At 37.8% G+C, this 21,885-nt stretch overlaps 3 protein-coding genes across 6 annotated transcripts in view; 2 read left to right on the top strand and 1 right to left on the bottom strand.

Annotated features, from left to right (window-relative positions):
* Positions 1-4,378, top strand: part of LOC139975245 (transmembrane protein 254-like) — a 47,240-nt gene extending 42,862 nt beyond the window's left edge. The window contains exon 4 of the mRNA XM_071982991.1: positions 1,705-4,378. Coding sequence (XP_071839092.1) covers positions 1,705-1,813 — 109 coding nt within the window. The 3' untranslated portion in view covers positions 1,814-4,378. The remainder of the gene's footprint in view (positions 1-1,704) is intronic.
* On the bottom strand, positions 4,184-16,935 carry LOC139975243 (translationally-controlled tumor protein homolog). 2 transcript variants are annotated; one of them, XM_071982986.1, is made up of 6 exons: positions 16,886-16,935; positions 10,391-10,527; positions 8,210-8,280; positions 7,209-7,396; positions 6,282-6,510; positions 4,184-4,886 (listed from the first exon to the last, which is right to left on the bottom strand). In XM_071982986.1, exons 1-6 carry the CDS (start codon positions 16,918-16,920, stop codon positions 4,884-4,886), a joined length of 663 nt encoding a protein of 220 aa, XP_071839087.1. In that variant the 5' UTR covers positions 16,921-16,935; the 3' UTR covers positions 4,184-4,883. The 2 variants fall into 2 exon arrangements, with proteins under 2 accessions (XP_071839087.1, XP_071839088.1); XM_071982987.1 differs by lacking the exon at positions 16,886-16,935 and adding an exon at positions 10,741-10,772.
* A 1,511-nt stretch (positions 16,936-18,446) lies between these two features.
* Positions 18,447-21,885, top strand: part of LOC139975241 (glycerophosphodiester phosphodiesterase domain-containing protein 5-like) — a 48,003-nt gene continuing 44,564 nt past the window's right edge. For all 3 annotated transcript variants that reach the window (XM_071982983.1, XM_071982981.1, XM_071982984.1), the window contains exon 1: positions 18,447-18,602. The gene's annotated coding sequence lies outside the window, so the exon portion shown is untranslated. The remainder of the gene's footprint in view (positions 18,603-21,885) is intronic.

The following is a 21,885-nucleotide window of genomic DNA, read 5'->3' as shown; positions in this document are numbered from 1 at the left end:
CACCGTCTTGATATGCATTGTAAGCCTTAACTGGACATCATCATCATCATCATCATCATCATCATCATCATCATCATCATCCTCTTTTCTACTTTTCAAATGACGAGAGGGCTTTTTTGTCCTAAATAAACAAAGGTATTTTTTAAGCAAAAAGGGAACATTTGAGAATTTTCAAAAAATTGGGAGGGAGATGTGTCCCTTGTGCTCCCCTGCTCCCCTTCCCCACCGACTCCGTCACCATGGCTTATTAACCATCATTTAACCGTTAATTTTAGTATTCTGCATTAAATGGAAATCGGGGTTCCACTAATGTCTGGTAATGATTTATTATTTCAAATTCTAAATCGTTCAGTTTTAATTCTGATTTCATCATTCCTCATGAAGCGATTATAAAGGTTTAAGTTGAATCGGTTATGTTTTCAGTTACCAGTTTTCCTTTGATTGCAATCACATTGTGACCAATTCATCTAAAATTTAGCTCTTAAAGCTTGTAAGGCTTACCTTATAAGATCTCGCCACTTCCAATTCCCCGTTTTGTGATGAAGAATCACAGCGTCCATTTTTGATATATTCGTAATGTTTTTACTCTGTACATATCTGATAGTGCAATTTTGTTCCGGACAAAAGTGTTTGCCTATGTCGTGTTTCAATTTAAGCTGCGCGACTATTTGTATCATCTTTTCGCAAGAGCCTTTTTCAAGGTTGTTTGAATTTTCTCTCAAGTCATTTTTATTTCCATCCACAATATTTTTGCGAACAACGTCAACTTTTTTATGCCTCTTCTTTATGACATGGACTCCCTTTGCGATGAAATGATTATTTTGCTTAAGTCGTCGTTTCGTGGTCCACTTTGGGTCGTTAGCTCCCTGAAAACGCTTTGACGGCCATGTTACTGACGGTTTGGAAGCCTTTAAGAGATCCGTAAAATATACCACTTCAGCTAAACAAACAAAAACCAGAAAGATTCCTAAACAAAAGATATGCTTTAACTGTGAACGATCCATACCGAATTTATTGGGTGCTGAAAATGCGTCTTTGAAAGGTGAGATGAAATATGTCTTTTTCATTTCATTTTCTGTCTATTACAAAATTACTACAGAATCTCTTTCTTTTGGGAGTCGGAATCCGCCTGCTGCTGATAGTAGACCCCCTTCGATTGTCATGAAAAGTCATGAAAACGAGAGAAAAATGTTCCTTAAATGCATTGAGAATGGTCATTTGATGGCACAAAAATGACCACGGGGTTATATTGACAAAATTGTTGGTCAAAATGTTTAGTGCATGTGATTGGGACTTTTCATGTTCAATTAGCCAAGAAATTTCCCTTCAGCTGTGTGTGTGTGTTGCCCAGGCTGGTGAAGTGGATGCAATTTTTCAGTGCATGCATCACAAAGTGACGATTGAAGATTTAATTTCTATTTTTTTTTTTACCTGCAACACACAGTGGTAAACAGAATTAACGAGAGTCACATGATAACCCTTAAACATCCCTGGGAAAAACTGTGAGTTGGTGATCTATTTGAGCGGAATGGAAATGATCATCTGATATTAATTTCATTATTACTCCACATGGTTATTTTTGAGACTTTCACCATTACCTAATGCTAAAGACTTTACAAAGTAGTCACACATTGTAAATCCTTTGATGTGAAAACCTGCAGCACCAGAGGATTTATTTAACTTTTTCAATATTTTTTCTTGCAGTGCCAAAGGACTAGATGGTGTGACCAAGATGAAATGGTTCATTTCAACGTTGTGTCTTGGATTCTTTTCATTGAGATTACTGAAGTCATATACACCCTTGAAAAGCTGATCAGTGATCACCAGTGTGCCAGGAATTAAAAGTTATTGTAATTTAATCTTTTAATCATGGAAGTGACTAAAAAGCATGATTTGTTAGGATAATTGGAAACAATTGATAAATCTCAGGTTCTAACTGAAGAAATTAATATTTTTGAAGAGTATCTGATTCACAATGAGTGTTGTTGTTCATGCCAATTCTTACGATCTTGATGCGAGACTCTCGGCCCCATGTACCGTTTCATGTTGGGAACGATAAATCTTACATACATTGCAAACTTCCACCGATAAAACAGAGCAAAGCAGATTTCAGTGGAGTTGTGGATATTTTTTTCATATAATAAATGAGTTTTATAATTTGACTTAAAACATTTATTTGAACAGGTTTCAGGCTCCAGTCTTCAGGTTTGTTTTAATTATTCAGGTTACACCTTTTTTTAGGGGGGGGAGGGGGAAGGGGGTGGTGGCAGGTCAAGCATGTTGTACAAACACTGTTTTCCTGTTAATAAGTTTTCAGCAATTTAATGGATGGGTTTAAGGCAGAAATGTAGTTTTGATATGTTTACAGGCCAACAGAAAGAGAAGCAAAATGTAGTGTTGATATGTTTCTGTTGCTATTCTAATTTTCAAGATATTCATGAATGTCATGAATGTGCCTTTAAGGTAAAAATTGTTGGCTTCTCAGTCCAGGCCTAAATAGTAGTTTTAAGCTAACGATTGTTTTCACAAATCAGAGTAACTCGAAGAAATGTTCTTTCTCATTTATACTAGCAATGGATGATTTCTAACATTATTTGCACTTAACAAATTTTTTTTTAAATTTCTTTTTGGGGGGGGTCGGGAGGGGGCTGTAAATGTTTTGTTTTTCTGTGACTATTGTTCTTTGAGCCAGCTGTCCTATTGGTCTATGTGCGAGATTGATGGGTCAATGAAGTTAAGCGGGTAAAATCTGGAGAAAAAAATTCTGTGGTATAGAAAGACAACCTGGAGATTTTTTTCAACATTCCACAACATTTGAAAATTATTTTTGAGGATACTGTCATTTGTTACTGGGAAGTTTGGTGCATATTCTGACCAGCACCGATGACGAAAGTACCTTCATAGACATCGATATAATTTTTGGTAGGTTTGAGTGAAGTTTGTTGTACTGACTGTTCACTAGTGTCTAATTACTAACGGTAGTAAGCTGTGTGTGTATTTTCTGGGATCGATAGTGGTGTCTAACACTTCTGTTACACCTCATTCGAAACTAGGTCAGATTACCGGCATTAGACGTTTCTTATTGTGCCAGTCTTCACACCCTTTAAAGTGAAACCTGAACAGTTCAAACCGTGTCGGGACCAGAACTTCTCTGGATTTTAAAAATTATACAAATAATCAAGTTTATGTTGCTTCACCTAGTTATGAGTATTCATATCTATATATTATCTTTGCTTGCAAAACAGCTCTTGGAAATTAGGAAATGTTCTTGTTTGTGAAGGACGTATGCATAGGAAAGGTGGTTTGTTCATGGAACGTACCATTCAAATTATGGGTAATGTAGGTGTTACTGTATTACTAAGCAAAGGTATGCAGCAAATGCACATAGTATCTTGTGTCGTAGCATTTTGTTGTAACTGCCAAGCATCGTAATAGATGATGCTATTTTTTTAAATCAGGTTAGAATATTATTGGCTTTCAATATTTCATACATTTTTGGAATTTTCAGCTCTAAATCAGTGTTATGTATATCAGTTCCAAATGTAGCATCATTACAGTAATTATCACACATGTTATCATGTATTGGAAATAAATGAGAGATTTCACCTACAATTTAGAAAAATACTTTTCTTTGCACCTACACTCCTTCTGAAAGCAAATCAGTGACACCTCATATTAGCTTCTAGTAGTAAATGTCAGATTGTCGAAAAGGGCTCAGGGTAGGTTTGACGGTACCTGACAATCCATATGCTACAGTAGACTTCCCCCCCCCCCCACCCAATTCATCTTGCATCCATCAGCACAAACAAGAGGAGGGTTCAGTTAAATATTTGAGAGAAGAAATGCTCAGAGGGTGGCAGTCAATTGTTTGTTCGATCCTGAATATGTGTGACCATTATTTGACTGTCTAGCAGATTTGTTGGCAATACTGGTGAAGCAGGTCCCAAATCAGTATGTGTACTGTGCTTTTTACTTACAAATGGAATTGACTATCAACTCCCTTCCCAACCTGATGTCCTGGACTTATTTAATATCTCACTTGCTGTTATCAAGGATAGATACAACTTTCTCAATGATTTACTGTCATGCATCTCATTAAGTATGACAACTTTATAACAAGTCCCAACAGTAGAAGTTGCAAGAAAATATCATACACAAATTTACGGAATGACAGCATGACACATTTCTCCGTTTTCTGTTTGTTTATTTATTTCATTTGCAAGAAGCTTCCTTTACTCTTTTTTAGAATGGATCATCAACTTGACAACCTTCTGTAGTCACCGACGAGGACTGACCGTAGGTCATGGTGACCACTCTCTCGACGCAAAAAAATATACCCTCACTAAGTTTCGTGGCACATTTAAAATTGCCCAAAGAAGAGGCAACTTTTGGCCATAAATATCTCTCATTAAAACATATATATACCTGACTCACAAAGCTTGACTATTTGAATTTTAAATGAATATTCCAAGCCCTCCTGGAAACATGCATGGCAGATATATATCTGAATAAATACAAACAGGTTTCTATTTTCTTATTGATCACCTACTTCCTTTTTAAGAACCACTGAACATGAAATAGTATCACCAATCAAACTGGTCCTAAAGGCTTTTGCAGGAATTGCATGAAACGAAAAAAGGAAAAAAATGCAGCGACCTCTTCCTTTGTCATCACTTAAGTCCGGCGCAACGAGATTCGATAGGATCCTTTAGGTTATTTTCAAAACATTTCGGTAAAGTCTAGTTCACTGTGCTCCATTTGCAAGAGCACAAGTTTATGATTGGCATATGAAGATGATTCCTCAAGGGTTATTTTTTCTGTTAAAGTTGATTCTGCTGAAATTCTGTTCATCCTGCTAGCACACATTCTATGGCTGACGGTCGTCACTGTGTAAAAGAAAAAAGAAAAACATAAGATTCAGGAAGTTACCAATATAGTTCCATTTCTACTTAAGCTACCTTGTAAATGTTATGACAAGAGGTATTCAACATTCTACAAAAAGAATTATACCTCAAAATGTCTGCTGACACAATACACTTTGTGATCATGCCATGATTAAAAGTTAAGATGGCAAAATTTACAAGAATAGGTCACTTTTTTCTCCTCTTAAGGGACAGCTGTTTGCATAGCAACAATCTGACCTCACCCAGAGGGTACAAATCAGGGCGAAGTTTAACAGAATATCCTCGGTCGTCCATCAGACCACCTGTCCCTTAAATTAGGAGGGCCTCATGTTGGGTCTCCTGAAATATGGCCGAAATATGGCCCCTATATAGCCGCATCGATGGACCAGTGTACTGTCCCACGGTACACCCACGTTTTGTTAATAGCTTTGGCAGACTCTACTAATAGCTTTATGTCACATCATTTTAAATGACAGTCAGCAAATTATTGGTCTCTGCTCAAAAGTTGGTTTGTGGAAATTTTTTGGGTGGGTCGCAACATTTTTCCAGGCATCGGCAAAACCTCTTCTCCGGTATTCAAAGCCTGCCGATCGTGATGGATTATGTTACTTGTTCTAACACAGAGTCCACACTCCAAACTAGATAGCATGTATTTGGAGCATAGATTCTGATGGGTTGGGGTAATATGGTGGGTTGTGACTAATATGGGTGGTGACCATCATGGTCTGCAGTCCTTTTGAGTTATGAGGCTACCATTAATATGGCAATTACCAGTGCAGTCAAACTACAGCAGAATACAATACAATATATTATTTGTAAGAGACTGTTTGGTAAGGACCTTGCACTAACTTCATCTTGCTTCTTTGTCCATCCCTAACAATCAGAATAATTGGCACCGGGGAAAAATCCTTCCTTTGTCAACCCATGCAAGGGATACCATCCCGAGGGAAGGGGTGTCCCCCTCTCCTATGAGAAGTTTTGGTTTATGTAAGGGGGTATTAAAATGGTACCATCTCTGGAAAAGCTTTGATATGATACGGTTAGGACTTCTCAATCTTCAGTGAATGTTTGTTAAATTTTCCTACGGTTCATTCAAGATATGACCAATACACTATTCTTCTATACAGCTACATTTTGGCCAAAATAACGAAACATTTACCTGTAGTTTTTTGGGCAAAGCATTAGTAATAATGAGAATCAGGGGCCCCTTTTCCAAGTGGCTACCCCTCACCCCTTTATCCATAACAGTACCCTGATGAGCCGCCCCTCTTTTTGGGGCATGGCACACCCATTAACTGGTACCTGGGGCAGACCGCCCCTCCCCCCCCCCCCACTTGGTACGCCACTGAATCAGAATAATTTGAACACACTATTTACCTGTTTCTCTTCTTGCAAGCCAAGTTTGTAAAAGATCATGTAAGGCGTCATACCATCCTCCTCATATCCAAGAAGGGCAAACATTCCTTCCCCACTAGCTGAAATAGTCTGGAAAAACTGGAACTCCTCAGCCTTCAACAGCTTCTTCACCTCTTTCAAAAGCTTTTGGAACTTATCTTGGAATTCGGCAACTTTGTCGGGAAGGTTTTTCTTGTAGTGCTCGTTAAGCCTGAGCGAGAAGCAAAAAGGCGCCAAAAAAAATTTAGCTTTAATGCTGCATTTTATCACTGATAATAAAGCTCTCAAGGAAAATGTCAGTGTTTGTAGTGCACCTGAAAGATCTGGAATGAATTTCCAGAAGTTGGTTCTCTCGTAATAAGAGTTTCTTTGGCTGTGCAAGTATTAGCTTAGCATCACAGAATCTTTTTTGTTTATAACGACAAAATCACAACCAGCAGAAGGCCTGTTCATATTCAAACCAACCATCGATGTTCCCGCTTGGACATCTACGGCACTCTTTAAAGAAACATACCAAGGCCTTACCCACAGCATGGGCATAGATATTCGCATAATTTGTAACACTAATACCACAACAAGGTCAAAGAAACTAAACAATTCTCAAAGCCTGAACATTAATTTTCTGGCAAAAATCAAACAATTAATCTATTTATCAACCACACTTTTTCTCGAATAGTACTTGCCTCAATCTAAACAATTGCAGAAATCAGGACAGACATACACACTCTTTGTTTGCAAAAGCTACTTGTGCCATTGGCTTTTGTTGAGTCCCTGCATCATCTAGCTTTTACTTTGGTAGTAAAGCTGGTTAATTTGTGAGTTGGACATTTACAAAATTTAAGCATGAAACTTATACAACCACACGCCTTTAAAATTGTAGATGCAGATGGTTCCATTTTAAAAACTTACTTTCCAGCATATTCTTTGAATAAGGTTATATACGCCTTCCTGTCCAGACCTTCAATTTCTTTCAAATCGTGGGCTAGAACTATATTGACACCTTTCTTCACGTTAGATTCAAATTCCTCCCCGCCTCCTTCGGCAGATGCGTTGCCTCCGTAGACAGACTCATCCACGTCTGTCGATTCAGAGGTGAGCTATTAAAAAAATTAAAACACAACAAGGTTGGCTTGAATTGTAGCAAAATGAACCATTGGTAGCTTACTTGACATTAATTGAGAAGAGGTTGCTATGACCATGTAACAGCTCAGCTCTGCCCCCACCCCCTCCCCCTCCTCCCCCTTCAACACACCCAACCACCTCTTTCCAACAAGTTGAACAACTATAAAAAATATTGACCTGTTTACTAACTTCAATATGCTACTTCATTTTAAGCTGATTCTTCCATAACACGATAACATAGCCAGCTTGACAATACACCAGCTACTCCAATTTAACTGACACTCTTGCTATTGATCACAGGTACTGTGCGGTTGGCTTTATAGTGTGGAACACTGTGTGGAATCAGGGTGATGTTCAAGTTGCTTAAGTTTTGGCTCACCCATGTGGTACTTCTACACACCAAATATGACATTGGTCTGACCTTCCCTTCTTGATAGCGTATTTACAAGTTTATCACAATTTGACCCCTGGTGACCCAAAATTACCTTTGACCTCCACCAAAAACAATATAGGCTTCTTGTCCTCAATGTGGTTCTTCTACATACCAAATATGAAATTGTTCCAACCTTCCCATCATGTTTACAAGCTGGGCATCACAAACGCACACACGCTAACACATACAATCCCACATACACCATCATGAATGCAAAGGTTACGATCATCATCGAAACCAAAAACTAGTACGAGGTTAATTGGCTAGATTTAACAGTTATTTCCTACAATTCCTGAACAGTTAGTGATTACAAATGTTTCTAGTTGCATTATACAGAGGTAATGCACAAACTTACTTTTCCAGTGACCCTGTAGTACAAGTCATCAACTAGCTTCATAGGATAGGAGTCGGAGAACAGCTCCTCATCTGCCAAGAAAAAAGGATGAGAACTATGATAGAACTGACAGGAACAAATGACAAATGCAACCATCTGCAGGGATCAGTTTGAATTACTTTGGCCCTATGATATATGGAGAAAAGATATATCTGAAAAAAAAATCAATACTATTATTTCATATTTCCATTGAATTTTTTCTTCCACAACACAATATCCAAAGATTTGCACTTGGGTACCTGTCTGCTAATTACGGTCGGTTGCCTGGGTACCCGTTCATTACCCATTTAACCTATCATAAGGGCATACATAAGCCTAATGTTACTATGTATAGGCTATGCAGGTCATGTAATTAAGTAAGCCTAAGACTGTAAACAACTGTTCATTTAACCATGAACTGATTAACTCTGCAAGGCAGTATATTTATATGTATCACTCATATCCTAACATTGCTTTTTGCAAAAGCATCAAATGAAATGCTTTCCCCCAGTTATTGCTATTAAGTGATTCATGAACAAGTTTTGTAACTCACAAGTGTACAACTCAACATACTTTTAAGCCTTACAGAGCAATGCCCCATTGAACGAATTCATCAGGAATTTGTTGGGATATATTAGCATACAGTTGCTATATTTAAGCAATTGGATATAATTTCAAGTACATTTTGCATACCAAAGCATTTTTAAAATGTTATAGCATTTATAGGGTACTGCCTATCCATCATGTTCTTTCATTGCTGTGCACTAGTGCTCCAGGTGGTTCCTGCTATTACAGATTAGCCAGAAAAGTCTGTAGAAACTACATCAATAAACTCCTGATTGTTAAATGGTAATGTCCATTGTGTACTTATGGACCAATCACATGATGCTTAATTCTTTTCAACTTTTCTGGGCATCGTTCCACTTAATTCAGCACTGGGATGTTCCACTAATGACCTGCCCAAGAGTATGAAGGTCTGGTTTTGTTACATTGAAAGTGTGAAGCACGCAATGCAGGAGAGATGGTTAGGACTGATATACAGTGTACGTATATAAAGGGAAAAAACATAGTTAATCTAATCTTTCTCGGGCAGGAATAGTAACAATATTTCATACTTAAACACATCAAGATAGTTGAAATATCACAATATGATGACATTATGGAAGAATACACATGAAATATTTATTCCTTTCGTTACTTAGAATAAAAATGTATAAATGGACAGTGGTGTTTGTGATTTTCACAAATTTCCGGACAAAGTTAAACAATGCATAACTAGAGCATTTATTACACAAAACTCAACAGACACACATGATTTATGCTCATAAGCAAACAATTATCAATTTTTACTATGAGTCATAACTTGGCTTTATTGTTTGAAATTTCTATGACATTTAACCTTAATCATTAACAGTTAACAAACAGGAAGAAATATTACAGGCAAAACTGATGATATTAGTCCAGGTAAGTTAAGTTTTTTATCCAGAACAAATAACTGAAGACTAATGGCCATGCAAGATGGGACTACTTTTCTCCAAGAGACTTCACAAAACAATGGGTATCCATTGACATCTTCAGTTAGACATAAGGCCTATGTGTGTACGCCTCCAGCTTATGGGGAAATGACATTAGCCAGAGGAATATCAAGGGCATAATTCTGCAATTTCTCCCTCCCCTCACCCCCCCCCAATTTCTAGGATGTCGGCAGAAAAGCATGACCAAATTTACTAACTTTCCTTGTACTACTACAGTACTAGCCTAGCCTGAAAATGGAAGGTTTTCTACTGTAGGGCTAACCTAGGCTTTACTTTATTCTTAGGAGTGTCATATTGCAATGTTTCATACTGGATGGTGTCATCTGGTACATACACCGGTATCCTCTTTAACATGGCGATGTAAACGTATACGTCTGTAAGGTCTAATATAAAGGTCCTTAATAATAGCTTGCACCTAATAATATGTCTCCATTTATATACGCAGTACAACTAGTAGGTTAAGTATTAGTTATGCTACATTGACAATAATGCATACGGCCGATGTATGTTACAACTACTGTAAGTTGCAACTACTCGTAAATTACTTCTTTAGAAATAGACGCAGTCTTGACATCAAACTAACGAAATTTCTATTTAAAAAGGAAAAAATATTTTTAATTATTCATACTTGTAAGCATATCTTTGTAGATCAGCATCTTGGTTGGATGGAGTAGGAGTAAATCAGCAGCAGAAATCACCGCAGTGAGAGAGGAATTCACCGGTCGCAAAAAGACCGATGAGGGCGTGTTCCTGTCAAACCAAAACCTGTGATGGAACAATCAGAACAACTAGTGCTTTGATTTCAGCAAAACATTCATGAAAATACTTCCATTGTTTAACAAATAATAGCCTTCACGTATTATCACTGCGGAATATCTATGCTTCAGGAGCAAAAAATACTAAAAATGATACAAAAACAGGTGTTAGCAATTCGTATTCTGTCGCATTTTTATTCCAACATTTGTCTCCAAGGCGAACCTGTGTTTAGTTGACATCTCTGGTATGAATAACCAGAAATTGCGCAATCATGCACCCACGTTCGTCGTTCGTGGAAATGAACCACACACATATCTGTGAAATACACACATGGACACATGGCACGCCGTTTGTGTAACATATTGTCTTCTTGTGTACAATCAACAGCAGTATGAGCATATACAGTAGGTAGACAAGAATAAAGCAATCATTTGTTTCAACTTTCAACATTTCGGCAGTGCACTGTCGATCATGATGAAATTCACAAAGGTTGACGATTTAGTCAAAGGGCCCGGTATATAAGATTTTTAGCACAGGTTTTATTATTTAGGTAATTTGGTGCTGAAACAATATTCTCGTGCATATCATTTTGTACGTTAATGTCAGCACAACTCGGGTAAATTTGTGGACAGACTGTAAACACATTCGGAGGCTAGAACGTTTACGAAAATGCAGCAAGGAGTGGATTATAACTTCTGAAATGTGAATTTTTGGAGTAAAAATCCTCGATCTTCGAGATGAAACCCTATACGCAACATAACGTGCCCATGTGCGGTATACAGTACATGTATTGACCCATAACAACATTCCTATTCATCTCAGTAACTTCCTTTTCTAATAACGACTTAGTTAATCGGTTTATTTGTTATTAAAGTCAGCTTATCTTAATCTTTCTGCTTCTCATCTCCAATATTGGCGTTGAGGGATAAACCTACAAAATATATGCTCTTCCATGGTAACTTCATGTATGGTATACCACTTGGCGACTGTTTTAGGCTCAAAACTTCTATACTATATCCTCGAATAGAATGATGCCGATAGTTCGATTTATTCCTTGAAGTTGCAACTTTTGTCTTCACACTTCGACTACAGTATTTAATCTCAAAGTGGTAACTTTCCTTGAACTTTTAGATTTGACTGTTACTATGTAGGTAAAGTATAGATCGGGTAAGGGAAGTATCACATAAACCGTTGAAATTCTTTGTTTAAGCAAAGTTCCAAACTAGCGTGTCCAGTTTTCGTAAGTCAACAATTTGAAAGGGTATGCATTGGGTAAGACCTATATGAAAATGAAACAAAGAATTATTAGTTCCTTTATTAATGCAAGGGTGGTGGTGGAGGGGGGTTGGGGTATCAGGGACATATTACTCTTCCCCTATAGTCTAGTAAACACTCCCCCCCCCCTCCACAATGTTCCTACACATATATGCACTTGAATTATATACTGTTCAAACAGTTCACTTTAAAAAATATCGTTGCATATTTAAGATAAAGTTTTCTTACATCAAATGCAATGTCGTTATATGGTAATACAATGTAGAGAAACTTCTTTTTATGCTCCACTGCAGGCATCCGTTGCATATGTTATTTTGCAGTATATAATTTATTTTATTTTATTGTGTGTGTGTGCGCGTGCGTGCGTGTGTGTACAATTGGGAGACCATAGTGTGCAACTTGAAAGACACAGAGGCGTGTACAGAGAAAGATCAACCGCGAGATATATATATTTATATTTATTATTATTATAAATTTATGGTTACAAAGTTGCATAATTTCTAACACATGCATATTCATTACATGCCCCGCGATTAGGAATATATGGGTACGTCTACCCGCCCGTCGGAAATTATCCAATCAAGAGCATTTGCTTTATACAGAAGCATATCTATATATATATACCGTACTGTATGAATGTGTAAAATGTGGTTAAATTTCTTTGATGAAGGAACGTTATAAACGCGAAGAGAGGCTACAAGTAACGTCAAATTTGCTTCAAAGATCAAGTTTGACCGATACACATATAACTATACACGATATTTAAAGGCATATAATGTTACGGTTCTCTATATAACTTTCAGTTACAACATCTTGAACGTTATATCCTTAGCAATCAATGTATTGAAAAACAACCCCCCCCCCCCCAACTATATATAGGTGCATATATATATATATAACTCAATAACATATCAGATGGTCTGAAATTAAGTCATGTTTCATGTTTTTTGGTTGGCAGGATGTAAAAGGTTCATCTTACATGGTTCAGCCATTTGCAATAGGTCCTACAAGGTTATATATTCAATTTTTTTTAAACGTTCCTTATGAAATATAAACTAGTCATATATAGATGTGCGCTGGACAGCTTTTCATACATTCCCCACCCATCAGACCACCAAGCCACACTCACCCCTCCTTATACACGTGGTACGCGTAAAAATTCTATGGCAAAGCTTGCTCCAAACTTGAGAGGATTCAGTTAATATAGGCCCTAGTTAGTATCAGAAATGGGCGTGGGGAGGGTGCCAGATTGTCAGTAATGCTCATTTCGATAACAGAATTTAGATGTTGTCATATTTTAGTGCAATCAAATAGCAGAAAGTATGAAAAGGCTCTTGTGATACATCCTACAATGGTATACATATAGTTGATAAAATCGTCTTCATATAGCGTTCTTTATGAGAAATACTACTCATATATAGATATGTGCTCTACAGGTTTCCATACATTTCCCTCCCACTAGACCCCCATGCCACATTTCCTCGTCGCACCACGTAAGCCCGGAATCCCTGCATGCATGACATCACAAAGGGGTCAGCAGTGTCCAAAATTACGTTGTATAGGCCTAGCCCTCGCATTGCCTCATCATTATACACGTATACGTGTACAACTATAGTAGGCGACTTAATTTATCACTGGAAGTTTGTGGAGGAACTGGCGGTGCGTATTTTGGTCGTTCAACGACTTTGGAATTAGAGACTTTATGTCGTAGTGCTGAGGAGTTGTTAACAGTTTCCTTGTGTCGCGTTCTTTTATTAATAACTGCATACAAGTCACTGTTTTCAACCTCAATGTTCTGTGTGGCAACTGGCTTGTCAAGAAGTTCGTCATCATCATTTTCAATTTTATCTCTCCTATTTCTAGATTTTGACTTATCTATAGTTCCATACAAAGCACTCAAATCCTCTTCAGCATTGTTTACTCCTGTTTCAATTTCGTCACCAGGAAAGTTATAAGAAGAAGTCACAATATGTATTCCGTAAGTATCGTCTTTGGATTCACGACGTGAATATTCAGGAGGTGATGTTGTTGCTACGTTATTATACCTGTCACTATTTTCTTTTCCCTGATATGAGGATTCATTGATATTGGTTGTTGGCCAGGCTAGCATAAGTCGTCTTGCTGTATCCTGCATATCAACATACAAGTCACCCTCGCCAGCATTAACGTCTTCTTTCATGGTATCATGCTCGATCACACTATCATCATCCAATGTTTGAGAATGACTTTGATCATCAACAACTCCATCGACGTTGACTGGATCAACAAATTTAGTCTCATTTTCAGTCGTTTCTACTTCAGATGACTTCAAATGGATAACAATTTCGTTGTTCGTACCTTCTATGTTTAATTTCCCTCTGCCGCCTGCCGCATTGCTAGTGAATGATGACTTAGAACTAGAGGCGACCTCATCCTCTTCTCGAAACGTTTTACCTCCTGTACTCCAAAAGTCATCATCGACCTGAGTTGTTTTGGTTGAGTCACGTGTCCTTCTGAATGTTCCCAACACATGATGCACAAAAGACGGATTCTCATAAATATGTTGGCTACCAGTTGAAAAGCGCTTTAGCTTTCTCGTTTTGGTGCGTTTCTGTCCACATAAATGCAAAATTATTAAAATAAGAACAAGAACTATGAGTAGTCCTACCAACCCCATTAACCCATATATAGTATTGTTGTTGTCACTGTTGTTGTTGTTTATCGTGGTGGCCGTGGCTGTGGTTATTGTATGGAAATATTGGCTAACTTCTGATGACGTTACCGGTGATGTCAGTTTAGTTCTGGTTGTGGTGATTGTATTCAAATATGTGCTTACTTCTGATGATGTTACAGGTGATGTCAATTCACTGTTATCTGTTGTCATCTGCCTCCTTATAACGTTAATAATGATAAAACATGATTTATTAATGTTCGTTGCAATGCAAACAAACGTACAGTTATTTCCATTTATGTACTGTACAATTCCGCCTTTTGTTTTCAGCACTCCTGTACGTGATCCATCCGAAACAAATGCTTCTTCTCCAGTTACGAGGCTCGACTGTCCGCCGCTACACGCGGCTGCTGCCTGCCACTGAAAGTTTGAGGCGGGAATTGAAGAGTCATAGTAACAGAACAGATTCACCAGATCACCCTCATATATTGTAGACGGACCGACACACCGTGGAGAGTTCTCTCTGGGAACGATAGGTAACGTGATTTCCACAGTGGGGAGCGTTATATTACTCCCAGTGGCGTTAACATATTCCACAATACAGTCATACCGGCCACTGTCACCTTCAACAGTTGACGATATATTGAAATACACATTTTCTCCCGGTTCCGTTCTATTTACTAGCAATGTAGACTTTTCATGTGATATTGTAATGCAAACTTGGTCGACGTTAGCTAGCTCCGATACACTGCAAGATAGTCTTACGGTCTCTTCCTCGAAAATCACTTTGTTATATTCCGGCCTCTCGATTTTAAAGGTGACATTTTGTCCCTTTACAAAGCATATACAGATATATATCGCTCCGAAAACAATTAAACCGGACGTCGTTTTCCCAAACATGTTGTCCCGCTAGGCTCTACCGCCGTAAACTGGTAAACAAGTTAATGCTCCCTGACGTTTATTAAAATATCGACTTTCATGTCAAAATTGGATAGAATGTTGAGAATCGGTTTCCCTTCGTCTCAGCATGCAGGCCTAATGATCATTACGAATTATTTTCCTTGTCATAGTTGATGGACAAGAAAGTAGAATCTTACACCTCCTTTGTTTCAAGGATTTAAACTTCCAGACGAAAAAAACTGATCACACTGATAAGGAAGTTAACTGTACCACATAAATCTTGCTATACTACAGCCTAAATCACGGTAAGGTAGTCCGAGATACAAATTACAATGCTATAAAACGAGGCCTATTGGTGGATAACAAGTGGTTTACATGCTTACTGATGCGTGAACATTCTTCTCCCCGCGGGGTTTAGTTATTCAGTGCTTGTATACGATTTTCTTGAAAATATCACAATAAGAGGGCCAAGAACCGTGCAACTAATACAACTTTGAATGCCGTTTTCTAATAATTGCTATAATGACACAGTAACCGTCGAATCTAACATAGAACTTATATGAGCGTATTTCGTAATGTTGTCACTGTGTATAACACACATTAAACCACATGCAGCTGTAATAATGGCCGCACATGTTTTTTTTCCACATTGGATGGGCAAAACTGAGCGGCGGGTGTGGTGTATGGGCAGGGAACAAGGGCGGCGGAAGCACTTTTAATCTGGGGGGGCACCGACATCAAAGGGCACTTTGCAGAAATTCGATTGGACTGATGCAGCCTTATACTTAGTACCCTTTATAACTCTTATTGTATTATCATATTTGCGTATACACATCACTCCATCAACCCCCCCCCCCTCAAGGAAATTATGCATACTAGTACTGTAATATCCAATGTGCAAATTGGGAAACAAGGAACAAGTTTTCTTTTGAGACAAAATGAGGTGAAATCATGCTAGTTGCTAATGTAGGAATCTTCCGAATTAGAGTTTATTTCTTGTTAATATCTTAACAAATTTTCCATTCGAAATAGCTTTGAGTTTGACCCACAGAAATTCATTGAAAGTCAGGGGCGTAGCCAGGATTTGCAAAGTTGTATGCACGACTATCTGAGCGGAGGACCACCATCGGTTGGCGCGGAGCGTACAAGAAAATTTTTGGTTTTACAGACCCCTCAGATGCCGGAAACGGCCCTTCCCGAGTGTTCATTCTGGTTCCCTGGCCTCTTGCTAACTTGAGAGACCTCAATTTTTATGTAGAAAAAGGGCACATTTTTAACCTGAGGAAAAGTGGGGGAGCGAATTAGTTCCAAAACCAAAAGAGGCTATAGCGTTACTAGAAATATGAAGAAGAAAATATTTATCAAATTAGAGGATCTTACCGATCGCATCTTCGCCAGAGGCAGACTGAAACAAAAACAGAGTCATTGTCGTTTCAGTATTCTCAAACAAATGATCCATTTCATGACAAGGAGAAGGGGGAACTTAGGGAGAGGCTAAAAGTTCGACCGGCGCTGACGTCGATCCATGCACTCTGCACTCACCCATCTATAGTTATATCTCCACCTTTAGGTAACATCTCAAGACGATTGAAATAATCTGTCCAAAGTGAACCTTCATCTCTTCGAGTGCAATTAAGCACATTTCTACATAGCGCTCTCACTTTCAGCAATGGCGGTTTAAAAGTCACGTCAAGAAGTAATAACTACTCAACAGTGACAACGAGAGAGAGGGGGGAAAGAGAGAAGTATAACGCTACTGGTATTAGTGCTATAAGGAAACTCGAGCCCGGACTGAGACTCGAGTTCATTATTCAAGGACTCGGTCTCGAATGTTGAGGAAATTTAAATTGAATTATTCAGCTATAGTACATATGCCAAAACTTTTTAAATATCTGAGGCATACCAATGAGAAATAATTCCAGCTTAAATGTATTAATTAACGTTAAGAATGAAAGGTCGTCAGGTCAAAGGTTAGAAAGATCCAGCAAACCGACCACCTTCACCGTGAGGCTCGTGTACGTCAAACTCGCTGGGTGTACTTGTTAGCTGAGTTTTTGGCATGATTCAGCCAGTATTTGATCCCTGGATGTGTTGTAAAGTTGAGCAAAAAAAAAAAAAATAGTACGGACTTAGACATGGACTCAGATCAAAAAATATACCACTTAGACATGGACTCAGATAACAAAGGACTCGGACTCGAATACCACTGACTCGAATTCGCGCGCGCATACTAGGGACTCGATTACGAAACTGCTGGTATATAGGAACCTGTACCTGTGGAAGAAATTTCTTTGCATACTTGGACACAAAACTCTTTGCCGTCGCTTTCCCTTTCAGCATCCATGCCGGAATAAAGCTCTCGTTAAAACTTAACCATTATGTGGAACATGAAATATTAGTACATCGGCGATACATGTCTTTACATGTTTATGTTTTATTGACAGATAATCGTATGATGTCATATAGCGGAAAAGTGGATTAAATTTTTATTAAAATGAATATTTAGGAAGACAATTACTGCTTTATCTTCAGTCGGAAATGCTTCTAAGTTTAGCCTGCTAACTAGTGATTTCCCGGTTCTAAAATAAAGAACCAAATGAAATAATTAAATGATCATGTATTGTTTTGCATTTACAGTAGTGTCTCTTGCGGATAACTTATATGATATGTGGGTTTAAAAAGGAAGGGCAATCGAAAAACTACTTCTACGCATTATCCTACTATATCAAATTCACGGTTAACACCAGTAGTACACTATAACAGGCTTACATTATAACACGACTATTCAACAAATCCATAGTGTTCCTTGATCGATAACGTTGGGATCCTCAGTGATCCGAAGAAAAAACATACAAGTTACGTCAACAAACCTTAACAAACAAACAGCTGTATAGTTTTTATTTCGGCTATTTATATAATAATTTCGCTTACTACTTATGTCGCAATTTCGTCTTCCTTTCTTGAATCTTTCAACTTTTATCTCGCTTTCACAACTTCGCCAAGTCAGTCAAAATTTCGACTATGCAAAATAGTCTACCTGTCTTTTATAGGCCACCGTAGATCTTTAGCCTATTTTAGGTTTCATTCTGGTCAATCTGTCGTATCAAAAGGGGAGTTTATGCGCTGAATTTGCTGATATCGCTCCGGTACTATGCGAACCGTCTTAGACTTCAAACAAGACAGTACCTCACCCGCTGGAAATATTTTACGGTGATTTTTAGACTAACTCCGACCCATCACCACCAGACTACAAATACAAGTAAGTTTACACCAGGTGTTTGTAAATTTGAAACTTATTTTGTTTTTAGTACATATAATCAGTCGAACGTCAGTTTGGAAGCAGTAATTCTTGACCCATCTCCAATTTACTGACATTACCACTACCAGCCTAAGTACAAATACAATAAATTACCTAACACATGATGAGAATGTACACGTTATTGTTGGACGTTGTTCGAATTAGAGGTGGGCCTGTTACTGTTGTTATGGCTCTGAAAATAATGTTAGGTGGTACTATTAAAGAATGCCACCACCTTGCAGAAGTTCTCGTTTTCTTGTAGAATTACAGTCAAGTTGTTTACCTTCTGCACAGCGACTCATACTCAAGCCAAAATATTTCCTGTTAGAAAGATGTGTTGTTCTCATAAGCCTGTATGAAGATAAAATGGACCTTTTCTTATAATAATTTCCCTATCATGACTTTGGCTCCAGTAGGAAAAAATATATGCTGCTACTCTGTTAGGGACACATGTTTTTCTCCAAAGTTGTTTTGAAGTAGTCTAAGAACAAACGAAGGATTACCCTACTCCGACTCCAACTATAATTAGGCAGTTAGAAAAACTTGTACAGGGTATTCTATAATTACTCCTGTAGTGTGATGTGTGCAGCATGTTTGAGAGTTCATAGTTTGAAGGATCTGTTGATATATGTGTAGGCCTAGCTAGCATACAAGGTTCTCAAGTTTTGGCTCAGATAATTAATGTGTAACTTATGCCTACTTTTTTGAAGGAACTTGTAATTCATCGATTTACCCAGATCTAGATATAACCTTCATGATCACAGTCCCAATCCTATGTGAGTGGACTTGGCTAGAAAGTATATCAAGTTGTTTTGTTTACATGTACGTACACAGGCTCTATCATGAGTGGCATTGTAAAGTACTGTACCTGGAGCTCTATCTGATCAAGGGATGTTTACACCTGAATCGATTCAGTTCTTGGTGAAATCACTCTCAATTTGGGAGTTAAAATGCTAGGTGTTTACACAAATTAAGCTAGGGATGGCCCGTACAGAATTTTTAGAGGGTGTGGGCCTGGACAACTCCCAATGCAGAGGTTTTGGGACCTTTTTTTTAGTGAGGTTGAAAATGGGGGAGGGGCTTGTACACTCCACCTTGGACTGGAATATGCAAAGTGACAATCAAAGGTCTGATTTAGATCACGGAAGTATAGGTAGTACCACATTAGTAATTGGGTAAACAGCACTTGTGCATGTTGTAAACACTGTGATTACTTTTCACTAACTTTCCACATCACTTCCCAAAAAATGAAGAATAAAGAAATGAAAGAAAAAATTGCCTAACTGTAATTGGTCTCTTCTCTGGTGCTTTCCAGAGCTTTATGAAAAGCGCTGTGGTTGGTCCTTCTCAACACATACACGTATGCAACATACAGTATTGTGGCACACCCTGACTGGTACACCCTCAGCAAAGAAATAGTTTCAAAGCAGTGCTCATCATTAACTAGAACTGTATTTAAAGCTCAGTTGGTGTGGCACAGGACTTGTATCCTGCTCACATTGTGGCCAATATTTCTCTGCTTCAGTATCAACATTTTTTAAAATTTCAGATGGGGAGGTTAAGGATGATGTGTCACCTATTACCCATCTTCTCTCCTTGCTTCCTGCAATGGTATTTAATGGATACAAATAGAAGTTAAATATATTATGCTGAGCAGATATAATTAGTGTACTTGGCAAGTGAGAAGGGTGTTGGGAGGGGGTGGGGATCTTGAATGAAATTTTAAAACTATAAATGTCCACTTGTACAGTAAGTATGTAAATGTAAAGTGCTGACTTCACAAACCCAATGCTCAGGTCTCACATCTGAAAAAACTTAAGGATTGGTTCAGGTGTCTGACATGTCTATCTTGTATGAAAGAGCTCAAAAAAGCAAACAGAACAGTGAAGAAACTACCATGATAGCATGCTCTGTTTACGAGATATCACGCTTTGAAGATAAAAAAATTTCTTTGAAAATGTCTGGTGTAGAAAGACTAACTGTGAGGGTGTGATGTCACATTCTCATTTTCTTAACATGTGTGAATATATTTCAATAATAATTACATTCTTTTCACAAATCTAAAAAAATATAATAAAAAATTCTTCAGATGTTAAATCTCTGATACTTCCCTTGACAACTACGAGATCCACATGACATATCTTTTGGTTGTAAGTCATAAAATCTCACAAAACATTTTAATAAAATAACAAAGACTTTTCAGAAATGGATGTGACATCACAGCTACAGTAGTCTTATTTCAGCAGTTTCTACACAATCAGATAGAACTTTCAACTTGAATATCTCCATAACGGAATAAGATATTTGAACAGTTTCTTCATCATTGTGTTTCTTTTATTGTCTTCTTTCATATAAGATAAACATGTGCAGTATGACACCTGAACTAATCCTTTATGGTTTTCAACAAAGTAACCAAAATTTCAACGATTTCTGCTAAATTTGATCAGCTGATCTCCACAGGTCTAAGGTTCAACATGTGCCACAAGATTCTTCATCGAGTAGAAATGGCCATTCAGGACAAATTGTAATGTAGACTCGAGTCACACATAACTTATACATGTGCAATAATCCCTACATTGTTTATTCAGTGTACACAGAAATCTCTCTGTATCAACAAAAGCTCTGATGTGGAAGGTTAATTGTCAATTTAAAGATCAAACATTGAGTAATCCTTACAATACAGTACATCCTTAGCAACTTAACCCAGTTTAAATTGTTAGATTAAATTGGAAGTTATTGAATTCTAATAAATAATGTAATCTAGCAGATCTTTTGTTCATTTCTCAGGATTTTTTTGAAAGCATTTCTAAACAGTGATTGTATATACTTATTTTTGGTTCATTGAAAATTATGCTTCCTTTTCAAATTGTACCTAAAATGGTTTCCAACAAGCAGACCGCACTTTAAGGCAATCAGTGATCATTCACAGTCAATACAGACACAATGAAATTTGGTAAATTTGGTCCATAGTAAACCACATCTGCAGGGCTCACTGTACAGTACCTGTGTCATGTTAGACTTCACAGGCAAACTTTGAGCAAATCTGTCCTTTCTTGAAGAATTTAATTGATCGCTTTTTGGTTTCATTGCTGAAAGCAGGTTGGCGTGTGTAATGTACTGTATGTGTGTGTGTGTATGTGTGTACATCTGTGACACTTGCTTCAAGGGTCTGCGATAACTCAACAAGGACTGATGGATATTTCTCATACTTACTGTGTAGATGCATTATGGTGAAAAGGTGCTT

This window comes from Apostichopus japonicus, chromosome 10 (assembly GCF_037975245.1).
Source record: "Apostichopus japonicus isolate 1M-3 chromosome 10, ASM3797524v1, whole genome shotgun sequence".
Lineage (NCBI taxonomy): Eukaryota > Metazoa > Echinodermata > Holothuroidea > Aspidochirotida > Stichopodidae > Apostichopus > Apostichopus japonicus.
The sequence above is the reverse complement of the archived record's forward strand: the minus strand, read 5'-3'. Positions and strand labels throughout refer to the sequence as shown.

What these genes read in the sequence shown, in the direction of transcription:
- LOC139975243 (XM_071982986.1), bottom strand. Translation starts at nt 16,920, where the DNA reads ATGTTACCTAAAGGTGGAGATATAACTATAGATGG. An exon ending in CTACAAAGATATGCTTACAA is followed by an intron (nt 8,281 to 10,390) that starts GTATGAATAATT and finishes TTTTCTTGGCAG; the next exon opens with ATGAGGAGCTGTTCTCCGAC. An exon ending in ACTACAGGGTCACTGGAAAA is followed by an intron (nt 7,397 to 8,209) that starts GTAAGTTTGTGC and finishes TTTTTTTAATAG; the next exon opens with CTCACCTCTGAATCGACAGA.